The 24,415-nt window shown below is 43.5% G+C and overlaps 1 protein-coding gene across 1 annotated transcript; it reads left to right on the top strand.

Annotated features, from left to right (window-relative positions):
- The first annotated feature begins 2,929 nt into the window (after positions 1 to 2,929).
- LOC147447209 (inorganic phosphate transporter 2-1, chloroplastic-like) lies at positions 2,930 to 15,767 on the top strand. Its single transcript, XM_086523082.1, has 3 exons — positions 2,930 to 3,942; positions 14,430 to 14,621; positions 14,714 to 15,767. Exons 1-3 carry the CDS (start codon positions 3,064 to 3,066, stop codon positions 15,545 to 15,547), a joined length of 1,905 nt encoding a protein of 634 aa, XP_086379208.1. The 5' UTR covers positions 2,930 to 3,063; the 3' UTR covers positions 15,548 to 15,767.
- Positions 15,768 to 24,415: the final 8,648 nt, after the last annotated feature.

The following is a 24,415-nucleotide window of genomic DNA, read 5'->3' as shown; positions in this document are numbered from 1 at the left end:
CAAATACACTCAAGGGATATGTAAGGGTGGATGTGGCTCCCTATTTACAAATTGAAGATGGTTCTATCGCCAGTAGCAACGCATGTGGTATAATGTATGATGCATGAACCCTTGAACTTCTCCCAAGCCATGATACATTGGCGTTGTAAAAAAGCCTCATTCACTTTGGAGTCTATCGATGCATCATGAAGCCAGTGTAATCCATCCCATCTTCCAAACCACTTCTTGAGGTCTTGTATCTATCTTGAACTTAATATTTTTCTTTTGTGTGTCTCTTTGACTTTTTGACTTGCTTCCCATGCAATCCTTGGAAGTCGATGCTAAGGGTATTCCACATCTTAACCATGTACTTCACAACTCCCTCCATACCCATAATCTCAACGGGAAGTGATCTTGATGCAAGAAGTTCTTTATGTCTTGGCTTGGAGAAAGTTCCAAGGTGTCAAAGAGATATTTCTTGAGAACCCCACATTTAATCTCTCCCACATTGCACATGTTCTCAAATACAGAGTAGGATATCTTTTTGGATTCCAAGCATCCTGTAGCACACTCTTCCATTTGTGATTGGTTGGAACCTCAAGGCCAAGGTACTTGAAGCTCTTCATAACCTCTTCGATGCCTTCTTGTTTGTCACAGGAACAGAATAATAGAGATAGACAGCAAGAACAGAGGAAGAAATCTTTGTATTGATAGTGTTTGATACAACAAAGGAGCAAAATATATGGGCGCACTCCGTTGTACGGAGCTCGAACCTCCCGACCACCCCCGAGCTTCAATTCGCTTGCATGCAGTGTCTCACTCGCACTTGCACTCGCACTCGCACTCGCACTCGCACTCTCACTCTCACTTGCACTCGCAGAAGAGAGATCAGTGAATGATCCCCAAAACGCACCACCCGTCTTTCTATTCTGGTTTTTTTTCCTCCAAAAGCATGCGACCTCCCAAAATAGCCGTTTTTCTATTTTTTTGGCGTTTGGTCGACTCGACTTGCGCGCCAAGTATACCTGCAAGAATAGGTAAAAACGTGATCGCGAAGCGATCCGTTAAGGTTAGATTTTTGAAACTTTTTTTTTTTCAAGTCCACAAATTTTCAGCTGTCTTCAACTGAACATAACTCCCAAACGGAGCCAAAACAGCCCAAGTCCATCTCACACAATCTTGTTGCCCTCGCCGCGCTCTTCGACGGCTATGTGATTGAAAATTTCCAAAGCTTGCTCTGATTTGCTGAAAATCAACCTGCAAAACAACATTTTCTACAAAAACGATGCAAAAACAACAAATCCCACTTTTTTCTTAATCTTTGGCCCTCAACGAGCATCAAAACATCAAAATCTCTAAAGACTCAGAGAACCAAAGTTGTTCCTTATAACACAGGCTTCAATCGCTTCATACATCACTTTTCCAAAATCCCACGTTAACACCTTCAAAAATGCCCCAGAAAGTGCCTTTCGGATCAAAAAATTTTATTGGACGAAAACAATCCACACATCCTTCTACACAGTGGACTAACTTTAAAACGACCAAAACTTCCTAGAAAAACAAAATTGATTACTAAAACACCTCAAAATCAAGTCGTGTTACATTGTTGCATCATTAACTCAAATACCATGTGTTATAATTCATCAATAAGTAGCCCAAGAGGGTTGGAGAAAGGGGGCATTCTTGCTTGACACCAATCGTACTCATGAGAAATTTTGAAATTTCCTCTACCATATGCACTTGACATATCCCCTTGTTACAAATATGAGAGATCGTATGCCTATATTCACTTGGTCCTTGGAGTTTCTCCATACATCTCCAAAGATTCTCTCGTGTAACCACATTAAAAGCTTTCTTGAAGTCTACAAAGCAACAATACAATACTTTGCCTTTGAACTGGTTTTCCTCCATGAGAATTGGACGAGTGACAATGTGATCAATGGTGATATAATGTTTTTGAAAACCCGCTTGTCCATATGCACGTTTGCCGCGAGAGAGAGAGAGAGAGAGAGAGAGAGAGAGAGAGAGAGAGAGAGAGAGAGAAATCAACTATATACCAATCAATCTTCTCCTGCTAAAATCTCATATGCAAATTATATAAATTATGCATTGGTAAACATTTTGATTGCCTTTGGAAACTTAAATATGTGAAACTACAACAGAGCTAAATTGAATTGATAGTAACTTAGGCCAAGTCGAATGCAACTAAGAAAAGTGGTTGTTAGGCCAAATTCATTTTTGGACACTAGGCGATATAGATAAGTTAGGTCACAACTTTGAGGAGATCTCTAGCCAAAAATCATAATGTTGATTCCTTCTAGAGGGGGCAGTGATTCAATGTTGAGGCAAGGACACTATGACGACAGCCCACTCTATAGGGCAAGCACATATGGCAAGCCCTAAAAGGCTCCCCTAAAGGAAAGCAAGAGGCCCCAAGGCAAAGAAAAGGAGTGGTTGAGAGAGGACGTGGAGAATTTGAAAGAGATTCAGATTCTTAGGGAATGGATTGCATGGTGCGAAGATAAGGTTGGCCACAAAGAAGTCGACAGAATTACCCTCTTTGTAACTTTGCAGCTATAAAGTGCCTTTTGTGGTATAGATGAGAATGTACTATTGTACCGTTTTAATCCACTCCAATCGTTGCTGCCATTGATGCTGGAGCTCTTCAATGGACTGCGCTTCAAGCTGTCTTTCATTGGCGTGTAATGAGTGCCCTTTCCTTGTTCTTCTCCATTAAGTCTTGGTATCGCAGCTCAGTTACCCCTTGTAACCTTGCTCTGCGATCCTCCAGCATCGCCAATTTGCTGCTTGAATTGGGAAAGGGACTAATCTTCCATCTCTTTAGAAAGGAAAATATCCTAGCAGCTTGCCTTCTGTTACTCTTTGCTCATAGCAAAGGTCGCGACTCCTGGACGGTGAGACTCTTGGGCTCTTATCCAATAATGAAGGTCTTCAGGACAGCAATCAGGATCCTGCTTATGGGCTTACGAACTTTACCTTCATGCCAGCCCTCGTAGAGATGGCAGGCTCATAGAGTACATCCTGTGTGACTACAGAAAATCGTAATATAAGCTCCCTTCTAGCATGGCCTATTGTAGAAATGTACAGCGAACTTTGTCTGCTCCAAGATCTTCAGAAAGGCAGTCTATTTGGACTCAAGGAAAAAATGTTGCAAATGTCAAGAGACCAGTAAACTTTATGGATCTCTCTTGGGACCCTATGCTTTTCAAGACGAGGTATCGACTTATCATTTGTGCTTACGGAGATAACGATATAATGTGTTGCCCAAAGCCTCTTCATGTAACTGGAAATCTTGTTCCCAACATATCTGATGAAATTCCTTGGAGACCATGTAAGAAAAAATATTGTGGAAATTTTCAGATCAGGGCTATGGCATCATCATATGCGGAAGCAAATGAAGAAAATCTCGAGGGAAATCCTGAAGAAAAGGATGTGAAGTACTACATGGACAAAATGTCCCTTGTTCCGGGGGTAGACAAAGTAAATGATGGGCATGCAGTTGAGGGAAAGCCAGGTTCTACAGGGGGGATGGCAGAAGCTTTCAATATATCTGCAAGAACAGCCTTTGGTATTACGGCTGTGGTGGCATTAGCAGGACTGTTGTTACCACTAACGATGCATTCCGTGACGGCTACATTAACCCTCAAGACCAAGGTCCTCTCTTATGCCACCTTATTGTGTGGATTCTACATGGCTTGGAACATTGGTGCTAATGATGTGGCCAATGCCATGGGCACCTCTGTGGGCTCAGGTGCACTGACTCTTAGGCAAGCTGTGCTTATTGCTGCTGGTTTGGAATTCTCTGGTGCGTTTTTGGTGGGTGCTCATGTGAGCCATACCATGCAGAAGGGAATTTTAACACCTGAAACTTTTGCTGGGAAAAGTACATTGCTCTTCTCTGGAATGCTTTCATCACTTGCGGCTGCAGGGACATGGCTGCAGGTAAGCTAAGGTCTAATAGAACTTTTTTATGCTTATTTTCTATATGTTGTTGTATAGTGATCAAAGAATGGGTCTAGTTCCTGTTGTCCTATGTAGAGCTCTGTACAGACATGTTTCTGGGGCATACTTGGTGTACGATGGAAGATACCTGTTGTTTGCCACAGTGACTGCTATTTGTCAGCAGGATTATGTTAATTTCACTTGCATGTTCTGCTGCCCATCCCCCAACGCTCTTTAGAAAATGCTGTTTGAGTGTCTGTTAAACAATGTAGAAATGAAAACATTCGATTGAATCAGATTGCTACCCGTCAGAGCAATCTTTTCATTTTAAAATCATAGTCTCAATCTGTGGTACTGTTGTTGCTTGTCAAGCTTTCTACGTCACTGGCATTTGCGAACTATCAGGAAACTTTTATATAAAAATACCATCTTGTTAGCCTTGGATGATTCATATGAAGTGTTAATTTCACTTGCATGTTCTGCTGCCCATCCCCCAACACTCTTTAGAAAATGCTGTTTGAATGTCTGTTAAACAATGTAGAAATGAAAACATTCGATTGAATCAGATTGCTACCCCTCAGAGCAATCTATTCATTTGAAAATCATAGTCTCAATCTGTGGTACTGTTGTTGCTTGTTCAAGCTTTCTACGTCACTGGCATTTGCGAACTATCAGGAAACTTCTATATAAAAATACCATCTTGTTAGCCTTGGATGATTCGTATGAAGTGTGATGGATAACTTAGTTTTAGGACTTATATGGCCATGTAGCTTGAAAACAGCGGCTAATTTGAAGAGAGAGCTTGTATGGAAAATTTCCAGTAATGGTGGGAAGGAACCTTTGAAGAACTCAGCCAGTTCTTTGACAATTTCTTGCAATACCATACCTGGTTTCAGTAGTAGGATGTACAGTGCTACGAGCCTCTTGCTTGTTGAAAATACTTTGCTAGTACACTTTGAGGGGCTAAAAGCTGAAGGATGTTTCGTGGAACCTTAGGCCAGAACTGTGGGATGCCAGATACCACAGCACCATACATTGTCAACCATCGACCAGGCTCTGGGGCAACTGGCACATCGTGAGACCAAGTGTGGATGAGCCTTTTTTGACACTTAACAAGTTACAAGAGATACTTCGGTTTAGTTGATCCTAAAATATTAGACATTTCCTCTCTAGCATGAGAACTTTGACTTCACTTTTTGGGAACCAGCAAGTGGACACTTGTCTCGTAGTTGTGGTGTATGCATTTCTGTTGGTCCACGCTTGCTTGCCTTAATGGAACACCATGGGATTTTGGTAGTGGGCAGACCAATGTATGCTGGGATCTAGTTTGATGAGACTTTGGTGGGGTTCCTTTCGGTGCACCCAGTATGTCACGTGACACATCCAACCCTATGTGTCCGTGGACAAGCTACAGCATGACCAGGGTTTCGTAAGTCCAGTCAGTCTAGATTTAGAAGTGATCTGGCCCTTTTTGCGAGTCTATTCGTAGACCGTGCATGCCCAGTCACTTGGTATAGATGCATATCCTCTGGTTGCACATAGCATGATCATAAGCATTCCCATCAGAATCCATCAGAATCCTTCAGGGGAACTTTCCAGTGCATTTAGCCTATTTAACCTATTTTTGACATTTTTCACTTATTATTTTTAAGTCACTGTTGTTGGAAAGTAGGTAGGGCAAATTGAGTAAGTTTGTATATAAGCAAACCTAGACTAGCACTAAATGGCAGAAGAGGCAAGAGGAGCCAAGCTCAGCAGGCAACTTCTCAAGCAAGACCTTGGTGGATCTTCCCCCAAGCAAGACCATCTCTCCCCCTAGCGTTTTCTCATCCAGGAGATCATCGCCCTAGCCTTGCATTAGACTAGCGTTTCCAAGCAAGAAGATTATCACAGTAGAAGCTTCAAGAGCTAGCGTTTTTGCATCAGATCTTCAACGATACCAACCCCAGCACCTAGCGTTTTTGGAGACCCATCACCTAGCGTTTTTGACAGTTTTCAGCATGGCGTTTTTCAGCAATGAAAGACTAGCAGATTCAGCCCCTAAAGAGTAGCAGATTCAGCCCTTAAGAACCTCAGTTTTCAACCCTAAACCTGCAGAATTTCAGCGACAAAGACCTTCAGAAACAGCCCCCAAAATCAGCGTTTTTGGACTAGCCGCAGATTTCAGCCCATAGTGTTTTTGGATAGCAGCTAAAAGATTGCAGATTTCAGCCATTAGGTCGGTCTCGCCGTCCCCATCGTCATCGTCGACATAGCATAGACTTGCATCAGTCACATGCATTCAGTTTGTACCAGTTTGTGCAATCATAAGTAGACCACTCTCGCCGACGAGAGTGGGGCCTTCGGAGGAGGTTTTTACGTCTCTGGTGTCGTATCTCTCTTCTCTCTCTATCTCTCAGTCTCATATACTTGCACGCACAGTGTCCATTCACTTTGTTTGTGATCATAGCATTCTCTCATTAAGAACGGAAGGCTCTACCTTCCATAAGAACAAAAGGAACCTTGAGCACAGTTCGGAGCACTCATCTTGAGCAAAGTGCAAACATTTATTCCGTTGTATCTAACATTGGTATCAGAGCTTTGGCAGTGTTCTATATCACTCAAGGAAAGAACCACAAGAGTCACAAGAATTTTTTTTGCTTGTTGCGATGGCACGAACCCAAGTTCGCTTGGGCGTGTCTATTCCTAATCGTGTTTTTGAAGAGAGACAGGAATGCCAAGAAAGAAGAAGGGCTTGTTCAGCCTTCCCTTGTGTCTCTTTTCGCTCATTGAGAGTGGACCGTGCACTTAGCGGCCAGCCAATCGACGTGAGGTGGGAAAAAGCAACCTTGGTGTGAGCGCAAGGCCGCCAAGGGGTGCGCCTGCAGAAAAGAGCAGAACTCAGGTGAAGAGAAGATCCTTCTCAAACACGGTTTGCAAGCGAAAGAAAACGTCAAGAACCTCAAGACCCAAGAACCCAAGTTCCTCGTGAACTTAAGAACCCAAGACCACAAGAACCCACAAGAACCCAAGACTTCAGTGGATGGTCATCACTCGAAGCAGAATGGATACTTCGCTTGGAGGTGATGAGCATGAGAGAGGCGAAGAAGAATTTTCCCCAAATTCTTTCCCACCAGGAGGTTTTTCCGACCCTCCTCCTTTCCCATCTACGTCAAGGATTGCACTAATTGCTATGGAGGAGTTGGACCAAATATTTATGAAAAGGAAGTTATAACGCTGTCAGGAGTTTTTTGGAGCAAGGGATTGCGCATATGTACATACACATGCATGGTGCATCAAATAAAGAATTGCCCATTTTCCAGAGCCAGGTGGTTACGTGGGGCCCACATGTGTACAAGTAGGACATCATGTACATAGTGCATCGATTTTCACTATCACCAGTACCAGTATGTTTTTTCTACAATAATGAGGAGTTTATAGCGCGTAAAACTTCTCGAGGAAGCTATCCGCGGGCCGATGACATGAGGTAAGTAGGTGCGTCAGATGGCATCTAGTGGCGTCAGGAGGGCGAACGGGGTCAATATTTGCACGCGGATGAGGACGGACACATCGTGGGTGTTTTCTTGTGAGAGTTATGCAGAAAGGTCATCATTAGGACCACTTTTTGGGGCCACTTCACGTGGTTGCGAGACGCATTATTGAAAAGAAATGAGTGCCAGGTGTGCGGATGATGCAAAAAGGTGACAACTATGCACTGCGAGGTCAGTTTTTGGCCTGTTCGGGGTCCGTTTGAGGTCATCTAAAAGGCCAAGGGTGCCCAACTAAAAAAGCTAAGTGTGGGAACTGAAAAAACTGAGAGAAGACCAGAAAAAACGTGGAGGAGAGAGGAGGAACAGCCGTAGGTGTGTTTTTGGGGTTTGGCCGTAAACTGCTCATCCGAGGTCGGATTTGAGCACTTTGACATTGTAGACTTGGGTTTTGGGCCGTTCCGGACGCGATGGCGCTATCCATTTTGCCAAATTCCTTACTCTTTTTCTGCTGTTTTTCTGTGTAATCTTCTCCGGTGAGTGAAGCCTCTGCTTAACTTTGTGGTTGTATCTGGTGTATTTCTTCAATATTGTGTGAGCGATTTGCCCCATTGGTGTTGGCCCAAGCTCATTTGTATCTAAACATCAGAAATTCTCCCCTTTTGAGCTGAGTTTTTTGGGTGTGTGTGTGTGTGTGTATCTCTCTGTGTGGAGTGGGTAAACGGATCGTCTCTGTCCTCTCACTCCATAGGTGTATTCCCTGTCTCGGCCAAGTGTGTTGTGTAAGCCGAGTGGTGTCCCATAGTGTGTGTGTGTATCTTCCCAAGAGTGTGTGTCGGGTCGTTATAGAGGCGCTGTGTGTGTTTTCATCCCGCTCACAACGCGAAGCAAGACGTGCAGAAAGAATGGCAGAAATGGAACGTAGACACGCAGAAAGAAGAGCAGAAAGAAAAGCAGAAATGGAGCGTAGACACCAAGAAAGAATGGCAGCCGCCGTCAAAGGAAAGAGCGACCAACACATAAAAGAGTTCTTGCGACTCTTTTCTCAAGCTCAGGCACAGATGCAAGAGATTCGGGAAAAGGAGCCTCTCTCAGTCTCTTCTTCTCCCAAGCATGACACACAGGATTTGCATGATTTATGAGAATCATAATGAATTGAATGATAATGATGAGCATGATGATTTGAATGATAATGATTTGCATGATGATTTGAATGATGAGCATGATGATTTGAATGACAATGGCAAGCATGATGATTTGCATGATCAAGATGTGATTTCTCACAAGCATGATGAGTTGCATGAAGATGATGTAATTGTTCACAAGGATGATGTGTTAGGTGATGCTTTTGCTAGCGAAGCTAACATTGTTACAGATTCGATCAATCACGAAGAATCAATCTTGGCTTTCGAGTCAAGGTCCACAGATCCCCCACAAGAAGATTCGATAGATCCCGAAGAACCGATGGCTCTCGAGCTTAGGTCCAAAGAACCCTCACAGGAAGTATTATGTGTTCGCATGATTGATACGCATGCATTGTTCGAGTGTTTCATTCGTGATCGTTTCCTGTATTTTAGTCGGCGTCTTTATGTGACCCCTTTTATTAGGCATGACATATTGTACGTTGAGCACGTTTCACTCATGGATGAGCACGAATGTATGCGAATTTTTCATGAAAAGCTGAAAAGTATGTATGTAAGGAAGTCACATTCCATGTCTCTTCCTTGGCATGACACATTTGTAGAAAGAGCACATGAAAGTATGAACACCAAGCATGGGCATTTCCGTTGTGAATTGCCACAATTGTTTGCTCTAAATCAAAAGAGCAAGATTCGGTCTCATTGTGCATGTGTTTGATAAACGGGTTGTCACTCTGTCTATTTGTTCATGTACATTGCATGCACAGTCTATTAGGACGACACGATTTTTTCCACTCACTTTACATGGAATAGGTATGTTCATGGTTTTGTGTCGGAAATGGTTTCAAGAATTCATGGAGATTCTTGAAGAAGAAAGAAGCACGACTCTCGACGAAGTTGAAGCATCGAAGGAGCCACAAAAGACTTTGTCACTTTCGGCGCGGCCCAAAGAAGCAAGCATTGCAGACCTTTATGAAGTTCAAGTACCGCACGACCCACACATCAGAGTGGGCCGGCGAAGAGTCCCTGCCAGGATTCCGGATGCTATTGGCGATCTCCCTCGACGCCATACAGTTCAGTACCAGTACTTCACTTTGAAAAGGAGGGGATGTCATGTGACACATCCAACCCTATGTGTCCGTGGACAGCTACAGCATGACCAGGGTTCCGTCAGTCCAGTCAGTTTAGATTTAGAAGTGATCTGGCACTTTCTGTGAGTCTATTCGTAGACCGTGCATGCCCAGTCACTTGGTATAGATGCATATCCTCTGGTTGCACACAGCATGATCATAAGCATTCCCATCAGAATCCATCAGAATCCTTAAGGGGAATTTTCCAGTGCATTTAGCCTATTTTACCTATTTTTGACATTTTTCACTTATTATTTTTAAGTGACTGTTGTTGGAAAGCAGGTAGGGAAAATTGAGTAAGTTTGTATATAAGCAAACCTAGACTAGCACTAAATGGCAGAAGAGGCAACAGGCGCCAAGCTCAGCAGGCAACTTCTCAAGCAAGACCTTGGTGGATCTTCCCCCAAGCAAGACCATCTCTCCCCCTAGCGTTTTCTTATCAAAGAGATCATCGCCCTAGCCCTACATCAGACTAGCGTTTCCAAGCAAGAAGATTATCGCAGCAGAAGCTTCAATAGCTAGCGTTTTTGCATCAGATCTTCACCGATACCAACCCCAGCACCTAGCGTTTTTGGAGACCCATCACCTAGCGTTTTTGACAGTTTTCAGCATGGCGTTTTTCAGCAATGAAAGACTAGCAGATTCAGCCCCTAAAGAGTAGCAAATTCAGCCCTTAAGACCCTCAGTTTTCAGCCCTAAACCTGCAGAATTTCAGCGACAAAGAGCTTTAGAAACAGCCCCCAAAATCAGCGTTTTTGGACGCGCAGATTTCAACCCGTAGCGTTTTTGGACAGCAGCTAAAAGATTGCAAATTTCAGCCCTTAGGTCGGTCTCGCCGTCCCGTCGTCATCGTCGACATAGCCTAGACTTGCATCAGTCACATGCATTTAGTTTGTACCAATTTGTGCAATCATAAGTAGACCACTCTCCGAGGAGGGTTTTACAACGTCTCTGGTGTCGTATCTCTCTTCTCTCTCTATCTCTCAGTCTCATACACTTGCACGCACAGTGTCCATTCACTTTGTTTGTGATCGTAGCATTCTCTCATTAAGAACGGAAGGCTCTACCTTCCATAAGAACAACAGGAGTCTTGAGCACAGTTCGGAGCACTCATCTTGAGCAAAGCGCAAACATTCATTCCGCTGCACCTAACACAGTAGGCCACGTGATTGTGCTTGTTTTTGGACTGCTTTGACTGCCTCTCTGTCTCCCATTGACACTTGGGTTATTGGTGGTGATTTCAACAACTTTGACTCTGATGCAGATTGGTGTTCTGCACGTAGGCCAATATTATCCTCGATTTCACCCTTGGAGCAGTAGGCATGGGAGTGATTTCTTTTAGCAACACTTACAACAACTTTGGTCAGAGTAAACACCTTCTACCGCTTCCCTTGCACAGTTGTTGGCATCTTGCATCACGGAGTCGAGTTGCTTGTGGAGGGAGACATCATGTTTCCTTCGTCGAGAGACTCAACAAAGAGAGCGTGCTCTACATCCCTCAGCTCTACGCAGCTCATCCTTGAGGATTCTCCACATGATCCTCACTTTGCAGACCTAATGAGATTTTGGAGGAGCCACGCCGGCTCTAGGACATGAGGTCAGAGTTTTCCTTACATGCTTTGGTGTCCCATTATATCTACGATGCGTGCAATCAGGGATTTTGCAGGGGTGTTACATACTTCTGGTTTCAAGTAGGCTTGGACGTGACTTTTGAGCAGCAATTTGCACCGGTTATGCAATTGATGCATTGGAAGCTTTGCTACCGGTCCTCGTAGTATCTTTCTTTGGCTGGTCGAGCATTGGTGTTTAATCAGGTGTTGTTGGCCTTTGCTTGATATATTGCATCATGCTGGACGTTGCATGAGGGAATTATGGCGTAGTTGCGGCGCTTGATTCGGCACTTCCTTTTTGAGGGATTTGATGACACTTGTGACATTCGGGCTAGAGTTTGATGGTCCACTGTGATTCTGTCCATCTTAGCTACGGTCACTCCTACCCATGGTATTCGAGACATGCACACATGGATTACAGGGATACGGTTTTTGTTTACAGAGGCGCCTTTGCATCGAGATCATTCGTCTCCTTTCGTGCGATTTAGAGCTCCTTTAGAGTGTTTCGTAAGATGTACATCTCGATCCAAAGAAGAGATTGCATGACAGCCACTTGTATGGAATTCCTTGGTAACCATCCCTCTCCACTCAGAGTATGGCGAGAGACCTCAGCAGCTAGGGCAGCGATTGCACATTGATTGGGCTATTTGAGATGCCGGTCCAGCGAGCTCGATGAGCACTTGTGTCGTGATAGATTGTTGCCAGCAGATATCTTGGCAGAGAGGTATGATATGCATAGAGGGATTCGTCCCAGAATTATTGAGATAGAGTTTGCCATTCCAGAATTGTGTGACCATGCCATGAGAGGACACATCACGCTTCCATAGCTTCAGGGTTGGTTTGGTTACTTTGATGAGTCTAGCACGGCTCTTCTTGTCAAGTATCAGTTCCTTTTGTTCATTATTGCTAGAGAGCAGGACTCCTCTACACGCACAAGGATCCATTTTTACTTTGATGAGAAAGGGGGCATGTTCTTTCTAGCCTTGCTTGGTAGCTGATCAAAGTCGTGGGCTCCTGCGGGGCAAAAAGCGATGGGTGGATCCTCATCTCTTCGCAAGGACGTTGCCTCTTGGAGGCTTTGGATTTGGGAGAGTAGTCCTTCATCTCAACTCTATTGGCATCTTGGTGAGTGGCAATGGCCATCGGATGTACAGGGACATGCTCCAGTTACCTTTTTTGAGTATTTTGTCAGGATAGTCGCACATTGCTTGTGCATAAGTAGTCTCGGATGCCGAAACAAGAGTGGTTACATGCAGATTTTAGCGAAATTGAAATGGTGAAGATCTAGGCTTTACACTTCCATCAATCTTTACTTCTTCCTTGCGATACTAAGATGGTTCCTTTTTTTTCCTTGAAAAGAGGGAATGAGAAGAAGAAGAAGAGAATTTTAACGTCGTAGGAAACTATCCACAGAGAGAGAGAGAGAGAGAGAGAGAGAGAGAGAGAGAGAGAGAGAGAGAGAGATGACACTCGATGGGGTCCCAACCAACCCTCTCAAGGGCCCCCCCACTATTGCCGATGTGGCATTTTCTTTTGATTGCGTAAATGGAATGTACACACATGCAATACCTCAATGCAAACTCTGCTAACTCGAATGGGGATTGTCGCCGCAGTAACTCTTCGAGATGAAGCACCTCCGGGCTGATGGACAGCAATGGGAGCACTCGGTGCGGCGAGGGAAGGGCCGAGAAGAGGCTCAATGGGCTGCCGAAGTACCGGCCTTCAACGGAGAGGCTAGTGCTACGACCGGCAAGCGGCAGGGCTGAAAACTGAAAATGCTGGGTTGATCTGCTGCTAATTGGAAACGCTAGGCTGATCTGCAATCTGGGAGCAGAAACGTTGAGAGCATGCAAAAATGTTGGGGCTAGATCAGGCGCTGGTCCTCTATTCCAAAACTTTGTCTCCCTTGCTGCCTTTTTAGGGTAGGATACTGGTTATAAAATTTATAGGACTCAGGTAGGGCAAGTTTGGAAGACAAAGTTATAAATATAAATTATTAAAATAATTTATTAATAACTTGACTTCGGCAAAGTTTCAGAGTGAAACTGTCGCACATTTGCCCACCCAAGAATCTGGTTGACGCGGGAAATGGCTCGTGGGATTTCTCTAACCTAAAACTACATGCACGCCATGGTAGATGCCCACTGTAGTGTAACAACATCTGTCAAAACGTTTGTACAATCCATTTATGCAAGAGTGGACTCGTCAAGACATGCAAGGTGCTGCGAACAGACGCACAAAATTGCCGGTACTAATCGTCATAGGAGTCTAGACGCTCCTGTCTAGGGATAGGTGCGAAATTGGCTTTGGAAGTCGATGAAGTATGTCCACGTGGCAGCGAGAGCGATGTGCGCATGACATTTTAGTTGTGGGCTTTGCAAGTGGCACGGTGGATTTCTTATTTCCATTGGCTGCTTACTCATGGTGGTCTTCCAGTTGGCTCTTGGAGTGCTCAGCTGTGCTTCGATCCTCTATGTATACATTGTACAGGTAAAATTGTGGAGACTCCCAGCCACTGCCTTTGGGGATGCTTCACATCATTTCTTCTTTGGGGAGCTACTCCCTGCCAGCTCCGGTGCAGCGCTTTGTTACCCACCTTGTGCCTCTTTGGTGATGTCAGCTGCCTCTTTACCCTCATCTTTGTCACTAATTGCTCTCTCCCATCTGTTCCTCCATTACCTCTACCTGTTAGATTTTACCAATTGGTGGGCTTCTGCCCGACACCGAGCTTCTTGCAGTTGCTCTCTATCATCTCCACCACTGGTGGCTTTTGGTGGTTCGGGTTCTTGATTTGAAGTTGCGGAATGGCTTTCGGTTGAAGTGTCCATCTCTCAGAGGCTACTGTCATCTTCTCTCCACTTAGCTTGCCAGGGCACATTTTACTCTCTTTAGGAGATGCTTTTTACGGTGGCCTCCAGTTTTTACCGTTTGGCCATGTGCCTAGTCGTATCTTGGTTTTCAGTTTCCCATTTGATGCCTACAGGCTTGCTATGTAAACAATGATGTACTTTCCCTCAGAATAGGTGTTCTGGGGGATTTTCAAGTAATAGAATCAGCCTCTTTCATGAGAGAGAGAGAGAGAGAGAGAGAGAGAGAGAGAGAGAGAGAGAGAGAGAGAGAGAGAGAGCCTTCTCATTTCAGGTTGCATCCTCCTATGGCTGGCCGGTTTCGACAACCCATTGCATTGTTGGTGCTCTAGTCGGCTTTGGACTGGTGTATGGAGGTATTGGAGCTGTTTATTGGGGTTCCTTGGCAAGGGTCGTCTCATCTTGGTTCATCTCGCCTCTTATGGGAGCAGCCATGTCATTTACTGTCTATAAGTTCATCCGGATGGTAAAATCATCGTTTTAAGTTTCTTTGTTGTGATTCCATTTTGTGCATTTGGTCTATATGTCTTTTTAATGTCTAAATAATAATTTATGCAGTTCGTGTATAGTGCACCTAATCCAGGACAAGCAGCAGCTACAGTCGCTCCTATAGCTGTCTTTGTTGGGCTCGTAGCATTCTCCTTGACTGCATTTCAAATCTCTGGAAGTCCCCTTTTTGTTACTTTGAAGGTGTTTTCATTTGGGCTACTAGGTGGCTACCTCATGCATGCTATAATCAAGAGACAATTTGGCAATTTGCTTGGAGCCTACTGTGAGGTTCCCTCTGTGGACGACGGTAAGAACGAGAAGAAGCTGATGGGTCTGTTTAGATTTCTACGGGACGTGGATGGACCCACAGGGTCACAGTTGCGAGTTGTGTATGGTGTTTTCGGATATCTTCAAGTTTTGTCAGCTTGCTTTATGTCATTTGCACATGGGGCAAATGATGTGGCCAATGCAATTGGTCCCATATCTGCCGCATTGGCAATTCTTCAGGGTAGCGGACTAAGTGGAGGAGAAATTGCCATACCTACAGACATTTTAGCTTGGGGAGGCTTTGGGATCGTTGCAGGACTCCTTGTATGGGGTTACCGGGTGATAGCCACCATTGGAAAGAAGATCACGGAGCTGACGCCGACGAGAGGCTTTGCAGCAGAGTTTGCAGCTGCCACAGTGGTCGTAATTGCATCAAGGCTTGGTTTGCCGATATCGGCAACCCACACACTAGTTGGAGCTGTAATGGGGGTTGGTTTTGCTCGGGGACTGAACAGTGTTCGGGGCGAAACTGTCAGGGAAATAGTAGTTTCATGGCTTATTACCATCCCTGTTGGAGCTCTGCTCTCAGTTATTTACACATTTTTCTTCATGAAGCTGCTTGCAGGCGGGTTGTAACTGAACTTCAAATTGGAGCTTTTCATCCATCCGCTTTTTGTTCATATGATGCTGAATCACATGTTCTCTTCAATGTCCTGCTGTCTGAGATCTAGATCTTACAACATGGCTTTTGATTGGTTAACTGGCTGTGATGTACTATGAAGAGGCTTTTATTGTGGGATGTAACTCATTGTTCAGTTGTCTGTCTGTGTAATTTACTGGGAGGTTTTCGAGTAAATTGGAAGTTTTGAAATTTTCTGTGAAGCTATTCAATACAGTACCTGTTTTTGGGATGTTAACCTCGCACCGCAAGACACACAAATTATGCACATATGTGAAAAAATTAACTTTGTCATGAATTCAAATCACTTTCTAGGATTAGTACAGTTATCCAAGTAGCAAGGTACCATCAAAGCAAAACTATAACTGATGTATAAACCATTCGCACTGATCTCCATTTCGTAGACAAAGGCACGTCAATTTCATTTCCTGCAGCTGATCAAAGTTTACCTGCACTTATATTTGTGAACATGCTATGTTTGCTTGGTCCTCGTTGCTAAGGCACAGCAACCAGGTAAACTTTGATCAGCCGCAGGAAATGAAAGGTGTTATCAGTTCTAATACATCTGACTCAATATCAGTTAATCAAGGGACGAAATACCTTGTACAATATCATTAATCAAGGGAAAGATTTATATATATACAACCAAGCAAGAGGTGGTGATGATAAGATTGGAAATACTTTCTCCATTGTGGATAACGGATAATGAATATGCCACCAACTCATCCAGTAGTCCATTTGTGGAATGTTTGCCTCAGGCTTCTCATCATGTTGGTAATTTTTCAAGGATTTGAAGCACTTGATCAGTCTTGGTCCAGATAGTTAACTTATGCTATTGGTGACTGCTCATTCTTATGTCTTTATGAATGCTGGAGTTATCACCCGGTTTTTGCTCACACATTCATTGCGAGCAAGGATATTGATTGTGTTCTTGTTATGTTCTTTGGTCACTCATCCCATGCTTATGCTACTTGCTCGCAAGGCTTCACAAAGGGAGATAGTTGGGCCGTCCTACTAGCCAAGGCATTGGGATTGAATATGAAGGCATATTAGTCTTTTTAATTGGATGATGCACATAAAGACATTCAAAACAAAAAGAAATTCAAGATAGCTTGTTCTCTCACAGAGGTCACTATGTAGACATATAGGGCATCACATGCATTCTAGGGGTATTATTAACATCCCTTATTGTTGAAGTTTTCATAATTATGATATCCCTATTTCTTGTGTAATAATTTCAGATAAAATCCCTTAAAATGATATCTCTCCTCTATTAACCAAAACGTATATAATTTTGAACAAATTTTTTTCCTTGTGTTGAAATCACATGATACTCAAATAGAGAGGGAGATTGTTTGTGTAGTACGAAAGTACACTATTCTATGCCATTTAGGTCTCATCTACTGCCACCTATTAGGCTACCCACACTGATGCAAGGTCGAGAAAAAACTTTCAAGAGTCTCGTTTACTCTTTTCATGATTAGATATGTTGTAGGAAAGGATCATGTTAGAATCCTTTAGCATCTATGTTGATGTTGATATTGCTTATTAGCCTACACTTCTCTTTAAAAAACAATATACAATGTCAACCTATTAACCTAGGCAATACAAATAGAGTGAGATCTTTATGACAATATACTTCACACAAAAGAAAAGATAAGTTCGAACCGAAAGAGTCTAGATTTGGGCTCGAGGTGGAAGGGTAGAAAAAATTATGTTAAACAATTGGGGCTAGGGGGTCTAGTTCTAGCTCTAATAATATAAAGCAAGAATGCTAGCTGCTTACAAGTTTGTGTTATTGTTGTTGTTGCTGTTATTGTTGTCCAAAGGAGCTAGCTTGGTTGGTTGAGCATTCGTCCTCCATGATCGAGGTCAAGGGTTTGAGTGTGGCCAAGTGACCTTGGTAGTGCTCACCAGGCCCATTGTATTACCACATTGTATTACCACGCATGGGAAAATGCCTTTTGGTACAAGAAAAAGAATGCTAGTTGCTTACAAGTTTGTGTTGAAGCTTTTGTACTTGCATTGCTTGTGCCGTATCCTTTAGGTAATGCTCCATGCTCTCACTTTTAGCTTACATTTTACTTGAATAATTTGAAGCAAATGCTCATACCTCTATATAAATAATGGACATAGACGAATGACTTTACTTGAATGTTTATTATCAAACGCTTATACCTTTAAGTAAACATAAAAGGTGATCGCAACCTCAATCTAGTTACCAATGGTCATATGTAGTTTATCTTATTTTTTGAAATCACTTTTAGTGTTCACACTCTAAAGTAGCATTAGTGTATCCCATTTATTTTCTTGTCTTTGATGTTTGTAGTGTGGTCTCACACTTTGAAATGTATCTAGATGATCTTTAGGTTTTCTTTTTACCGAGTACCACCCATGCATGTAGCTAACTGTTCGGGAAAAATGTGTCACAGCTTAATATCGTGCCATTTTCAATTTCAAAAATGCTGGTTGAGGGCAAGGGGAAAAGCTGAGATTCTGCCCCATAATGGAATACCTAAAAAGTAAACCTAATTTTCTAAAATTTTCTCTTGGCAAATTCAAGAAAAAGAATTTTGTATGTTTGAAAAAATGATTTTTCATGAAGATTGATTCACCTTGTGGTAGTTAAATTTCACTACTATAGAGAAAGCACAATTGGTATCTACATATAATCTAATAAATGTTAGATGCAAATGTACACCTCTTATCACTAGTTTGGTACCAAAAAGGACGAACACTTGAATGTCCCTTTTTTTCCAATTTTTAATAAATTAGTAGGTGAACTCCTCGTGAACTCTAGAAAATATCTCATAATATCCTTTTACAAGCTTACAATATGTTAGCCACAATATCTTAAAAATTATAATCTTTCACTTTTGAACACAAATTCATATGGAAGTACACTCATAAAAGTACATGCACAAATTCATATGGAAGCACACTCATAAAAGCTACGTGCACAAAACAACGGTTGATGTTTCTCTAAATTGTGTCTCTTAATCTTAGCAAAACACGAGTAGGCCGTGCCAATTTTGCTTTTGGGTTGATTTGAGGGAATCTTAAGAGATGCTTTGTTTCTTAGAGGGAAAGTGAGTGAAGTAGGAAAAGTTGCCGCTCAAGAAAGTGATGGCCTTTCCATTTTAAAGAAATTTATCTTTCTTAGGGAAAATTACCAAAAACCCCTCTAATTTATGCAAATTCCCAAAATACACCTCAATTTCAAAAATTCTCAAAATACCTGCAATATTTTGTCAGAATTCCCAAATGCCTTTCAAATTTTCCAAAATTCCCAAAATACCCCTGGTCATGATATTAAATTTTCATAAGAGGAGTGATTGTCTATTATCAAAACAAGATGCTAAAACTAGAATTTGGGTTGGTTATGCAGGCTTTGGAGATGAATCACTATTATTTAGACATATGACCTTTTTTTTGTGATCTCTGACAAATTACATGCTAAGCACTCAAAAATGGATCTCCATTGTCGAAAAGGAATAAAGATTAGAAGGTATGTCAACTGGGAAGGCAGATGATACGTGTGGAGAGAAAATAGGGGGGAGATCCACGAGACTATTTGACACCACCTTGTCAAGTGGGATCTACGGTGCAGCATCTTCGAACGATGTGGACCGTCCATTTATTCTCAAGAATAAAAAGATTCCGACGGATGAGCCCCTACGACTCGAACCCACCACCTACACAACCGGAGGTCACAACTCTCCCAGTAAGCTATGGCGCGACACTTGAAATGGAGGCGTGAACATAGAATCATATAGCAAAAATTACGGGGTGGAGATCACATGGTGTTCACTTGGAAATCACTTTGGGATGGACGGGATCACACTCCAATCACTTTGGGATAGTCGGGGTCACACTGTAATCACTTGGTAATGGGTGGGGTCACAAAGTGATCACATGTCGATTGGGATTCACATGGAGATCACTTGGCGGTCACTTGATGTTCACATCAAATTTACTTGGGGTTCATTTTAATTGTGATCACATGGTAATCACTTGGAGATTAAACCGTCATCGGACAGTACAAAACCGATCCTGCCGCCCCCAATTAATAGGGACCGTAGATCCCACCTGACAGAAGTGGTGTCAATTATTCACGAGGGGGAGAGATGAGACTTTTGTCTGCAGGTCGGGGGCGATATGTTCCATTGTCTCATCTCATAGTTGCTCCCTTCCTTCCACACCTCTCTCTCTCTCTCTCTCTCTCTCTCTCCATTGTCGATCGAAGCAAGATGTATACGCGACGCCTTCATCTACTGAGAACATTGGGGGGATTCTCCATGGCATGGCAGGGGAAACAGACGCAAACACCAAGAGGCGGCATGGGATGACATGCCGGACAGGTGTCCAAGTGGCAGGTCACGAGGGAAAAGGACACCAGGACGTGGCACACCATGTGTGAAGGAGATATTTGCCCCCCTCTCTCTCTCTCTCTCTCTCTCTCTCTCTCTCTCTCTCTCTCAATGCAAGCACGGACCGGATAGAGGCGAAGAAATAGTGCAGAACTGTATGGGCATCATGGAGCTACAAACGCAAAAGGAGTATGTCCATTCATTCCCCCCTGCGAGCACGAAGGGAGTCTATCTGTCTGGGAAGACCAGCTAGTTGGGGAGCCTGCATGGGAGAATGCTTTTGCTTTGGAAAAAGGGGGGGGGCAAGGGCCTGGAGTGCATGAGGGCATCTCGCTTGTGCAGAGCAAGCGAGTACATGCGATAGCGCTCAAGGAAGTGGTGATCTCACGTAGGTAGAGTAATTAAGGAGGCATGTGGGAACACTGTGAAAACAAAGGTAGGGATGTTTCAGAGAGGAAAAAATTTGGGATTCCTATTAATAAGTGAGAATGGACCAGGTAGTAAAGTAGTAGGTTGGTTGGTAGGTAGGTTGCATGCAATTATTCATGCTCACTACTTATGTTTGTGCTTCATATTTTTGCAAGTTTCATGTGAAAGTTCTTTTGTGACTAAAATTATATATGTGAAGTAGTTTGCATTCGCTATGCAATGTTTGTGGAGTCAATTGACGGGAAAGAAAACATGTCTGACATGTAGCTACTCATTTTTTAATGCTAGATATGAACTCCTTCCAACTTAATACTCAAGGTAATAGTATTGACAGAAACGAAGCTCTCTAGCGGGATGTTTAAGTATTTTAATGCAAAATTGACCACCTTAGAGAAGGTCCAACCAAACGTAGTCACGATGTTACAGAGTATCTCCATGCGCCTATATAAATTGACAGCCTCCTCGGTAGGCTCTCCTCTTCCATGTAGTATGAGGACTCCCACGACATGAGTTAGCGTAGCCTCACTCGTAATCATGGGAGTCTAGAGGTCGATGAGCCTACTGGGCCATCCATAGAGATAGCCTTATCCCTACTCAAGGATTTTAAATTGCCTAGCTTTGGCGGCGAGGAAAGAGACTGGAACAAAGATTCATTGAATGTTTCCCTAGCAAAGTGATCGAATATTCATGCACTATGAAAGCAATTAATCTAGCCATGTGCAGCTTGTAGAGGCTAACTTATTATTGAATGGCAAGGCGTTGTCGTGCCGCTTTGCGGACACGGGGTGAAAGATGCAAATTTGCATAGTTATTCGAGGTTTTGCCAACTTATAAATAATGTTAATAGCTGTTATGTGAGCAAGTGGCAATGGAGATGTATGCTATATGTGGTTTTATAGGCCAAAAAGGCTCCAGATAGGGCTTGACAGGGTGATAGATGAAGAATGTGTGAGATACTAGTTTTTGGCCCAGACGTGTAGAGCTTGAAGTGCAGACGGCTTGTCAAACAGAACTGTAGGCTGCAAGATATTTGAGTTTGAAGTTGGAGATGGTTGCAGTTCTAAGACGGACAAGCCAAGTGATGACAGGTGCTCAGAGCCAATCTGAAGCTATGGGTGTATAGTGCTTGATTTATGGAGCTTGTCGGTCTTTTAAGATCGTATATTGGAGTCATGGATGCCAATATATGGATGGTCGAAGTTTTGTCGGGGCCAGGTATGGGCCGGGTTGACCGTCTCGATAGGTGTGCCATCTAATGATTTTGGAGCTTTGCCAGGGATTCTATGCCTTCTATGCAATGTATGGAGCAGACAAAAAGTAACAGCATCTCAGATGGCGGAGTCCAGACCAGTGAAATATGGCATGTTGCAATTGGGTCAGTTAGAGGAGGTGTAATGCCACGAAAAATTTTCTCAGTCCTTAGTGCATCAGTTGACGGGCCCGGCGAGAAGGGAATAGGGCCGCGTTGCACGTATGAAAGTCACGGACCGGCTCTTCATGCTTGGCTTTACAGCTTGGAAAAAGGAGCTTAGAGCGGTAATTGGTAGCAACAAGAAGTTGGGGCCTAAAGCTGGCAAGGTTGGGAGTCTTTTGATGGGTTTTGGGGGGGCTTTGGGGAAGAATTTGTGAAGGCTTGCCACATGGCGCAAGTAATCCGACATATGGGTGCGCAAGAAAACCAAGAGGGGTATATATTTAGGGGCGTGAGCCCATTGTAAAGCACATGAAGGTGTTGAGCCCCTAGGTTATGGCATCCTGATGGGTGGCAGCGAGTGCGCGCTGCGGGGCCACAACCCTAGCGATTTTTGGTGAGGAAGGTGGTGGCATGGAGACTGGGTAGTAGTGCCGGTGGTGGAAATCGCATGCTGATGTGGTGCCCAATTTGGGGCAGGTCACACGCCAAGCCTTTTGCGAAGGAAATGGGGGAGCACCGACGGCGCCGTTGATGCCCCAGATAAGGGAGGATGCATATAATAGCTTGGAAGTGAAGTAAAGGAGCTAAAAATAGGGGGCTGGCCTCAGGCGAGGCAAGGAAGCTAAAAATAGTTGGAAGGGCTAAGAAAAGGGGAGGTCTCACGTGCCCTAAGGGCAGTTTTTGATCGTATCTGGGGCAGTTTTTTGGGAGGAGGAAGAAGGAGGTTTTTTTTGGAGAATTCCGGGTTGGAGAGCCGAGGAGGAAGGAGGAGAAGGCCGTTCCTTTTGCTCAAGGCAGGAAGAGAGGCAAGAGTTCTTCGGGGAGGGGACGAAGAGGAAGAAGCAGGGGTTTTTGGAGGGCAGAAGGAGACCGACTCTCTCTCTCTCTCTCTCTCTCTCTCTCTCTCTCTCTCTCTCTCTCTCTCTCTCTCTCTCTCTCTCTCTCTCGCTCTCTCTCTTTCTCGAGAGTTTGATGCAACGAAGGGGAGAAAGCATGTGAAAGAAGAAGGGAGTTTTTGGAATCTCTCTTGAGCTCGCAAGGCAGAGGGATATTGAAGAGAAGGAAGCACGAGAAGGGCTAAGCAGGATGAAGTTTTTAGATGAGGATTGTTTCCATCGGGTTTGGGTTATCTGAATAGGGGATTTCAAATTAGCAGGCATACAAACATTGGCATATGCAACCGATTAGTATCAAGGGTTCCAGATATCTGTTTAATGGAAGCATCCTCTGATTTCCAGTTTAATTAAGCGTTAATATCTCTTATAAATTCCAATTAACTCTGTTCCGATCTGTGTTATTCTCTTGCAATTCTCTCTAAAGGCCTCTATATCATCTTATTGACACTAAATAGGCCCTAATCGCACTGGTCTCGCTTGGTTTGCACCTAGACTGCATCTCCATCTACAGCCAAAAGCCCGACGCTTTCTTGGTCGACCATGGAGAGACGTGCACTCTGACAGCGTACACGTGGTGGATGAGTTTGATTACTCGTCTTGCCACTTGGGTGGAGTTCGAAACAATGTTTCAAAAGAAATTCTTGCCAAGCAACGAAGAAGAGAGAAATTGGGAGTTATGGGACAAGTACTCGATAGAGAATAAGTCCCAAACTCAATATATCTCGGACTATAGAGAGATAGTACTCAAGTTGATAGGGATCGATGCATTCCAAATACTACGGGGCTTGAAAAGAGGCTTCACAAATGAGTATCATGAGTACACAAATTTAATGATGACATCAAGCATCGTGGTGTGCAAGATGGGGTGGCTAGGGTTGGCGATAAAAAGAAAACGGGGTAGAGGTTTGAAAAAAATGGGTTTTATAGTGATAGATAAGGAGAGAGGACAAACTAGGGAGTCACGGTGGTCGTTGGACTAGAAAACCATGACCATTCAAAAAGAAAAGAGAGTCCAAAATATAGAAAAAAGAGAATTATGCTAGAGTGTGAAAGAAAAATCGTTACTTTAGCTGCAATGATGTAGGGCACACCAAGGCTGAGTGTCCAAAGATAAAAGCTAGCACATGGCAATGAACCCACTCCGTGCCTAGGTACATGTTTGCTTTGGCCAAGTGCATGACTTGAAATTCAAGCGAAGCCGCGTAGTCCTGCATGGCTAATGGGACTTTCAAGACTATGGTATTCCATATCGTCTTATCATAATCATTGGCTGATCCAACAGTATACTCATGATCGCTCACAGTCTCGGTCCACCTTCACTTCTTAACTAATGAGTAGTTTAAGAAGTTATGGCTAGCTCCATCGTCTATGAAGAAGGTAACTCTATGGGCACATATGTGCCATACATGCGCACCATGTCATGAGGATCTACTCTAGGTTTCCACATAACTACTTGCCACCAAACAAGCATGATTCTCATCATAGTGGATGTATAGCATTGACCCTAGTATATTTTGTATTTATTTGCATAACACGGTATAACTTGAGCACGGTGGTAAGGTCATCACTCTACAGGGTGACCATAGTGTCCCCTCTACCCCTCTCATTTCTTCCATGGAGCTACACAAAGGAGTCCACTGCGGAGGCTAGTAGAGGTATTTTCTCGTTATCCACTTTTGATTTTTTTTTTGTGGTAAATGAAAGTAATAAAAATGT

Source organism: Adiantum capillus-veneris, chromosome 11 (assembly GCF_014529385.1).
Source record: "Adiantum capillus-veneris isolate H3 chromosome 11, ASM1452938v2, whole genome shotgun sequence".
Classification (NCBI taxonomy): domain Eukaryota; kingdom Viridiplantae; phylum Streptophyta; class Polypodiopsida; order Polypodiales; family Pteridaceae; genus Adiantum; species Adiantum capillus-veneris.
The sequence above is the reverse complement of the archived record's forward strand: the minus strand, read 5'-3'. Positions and strand labels throughout refer to the sequence as shown.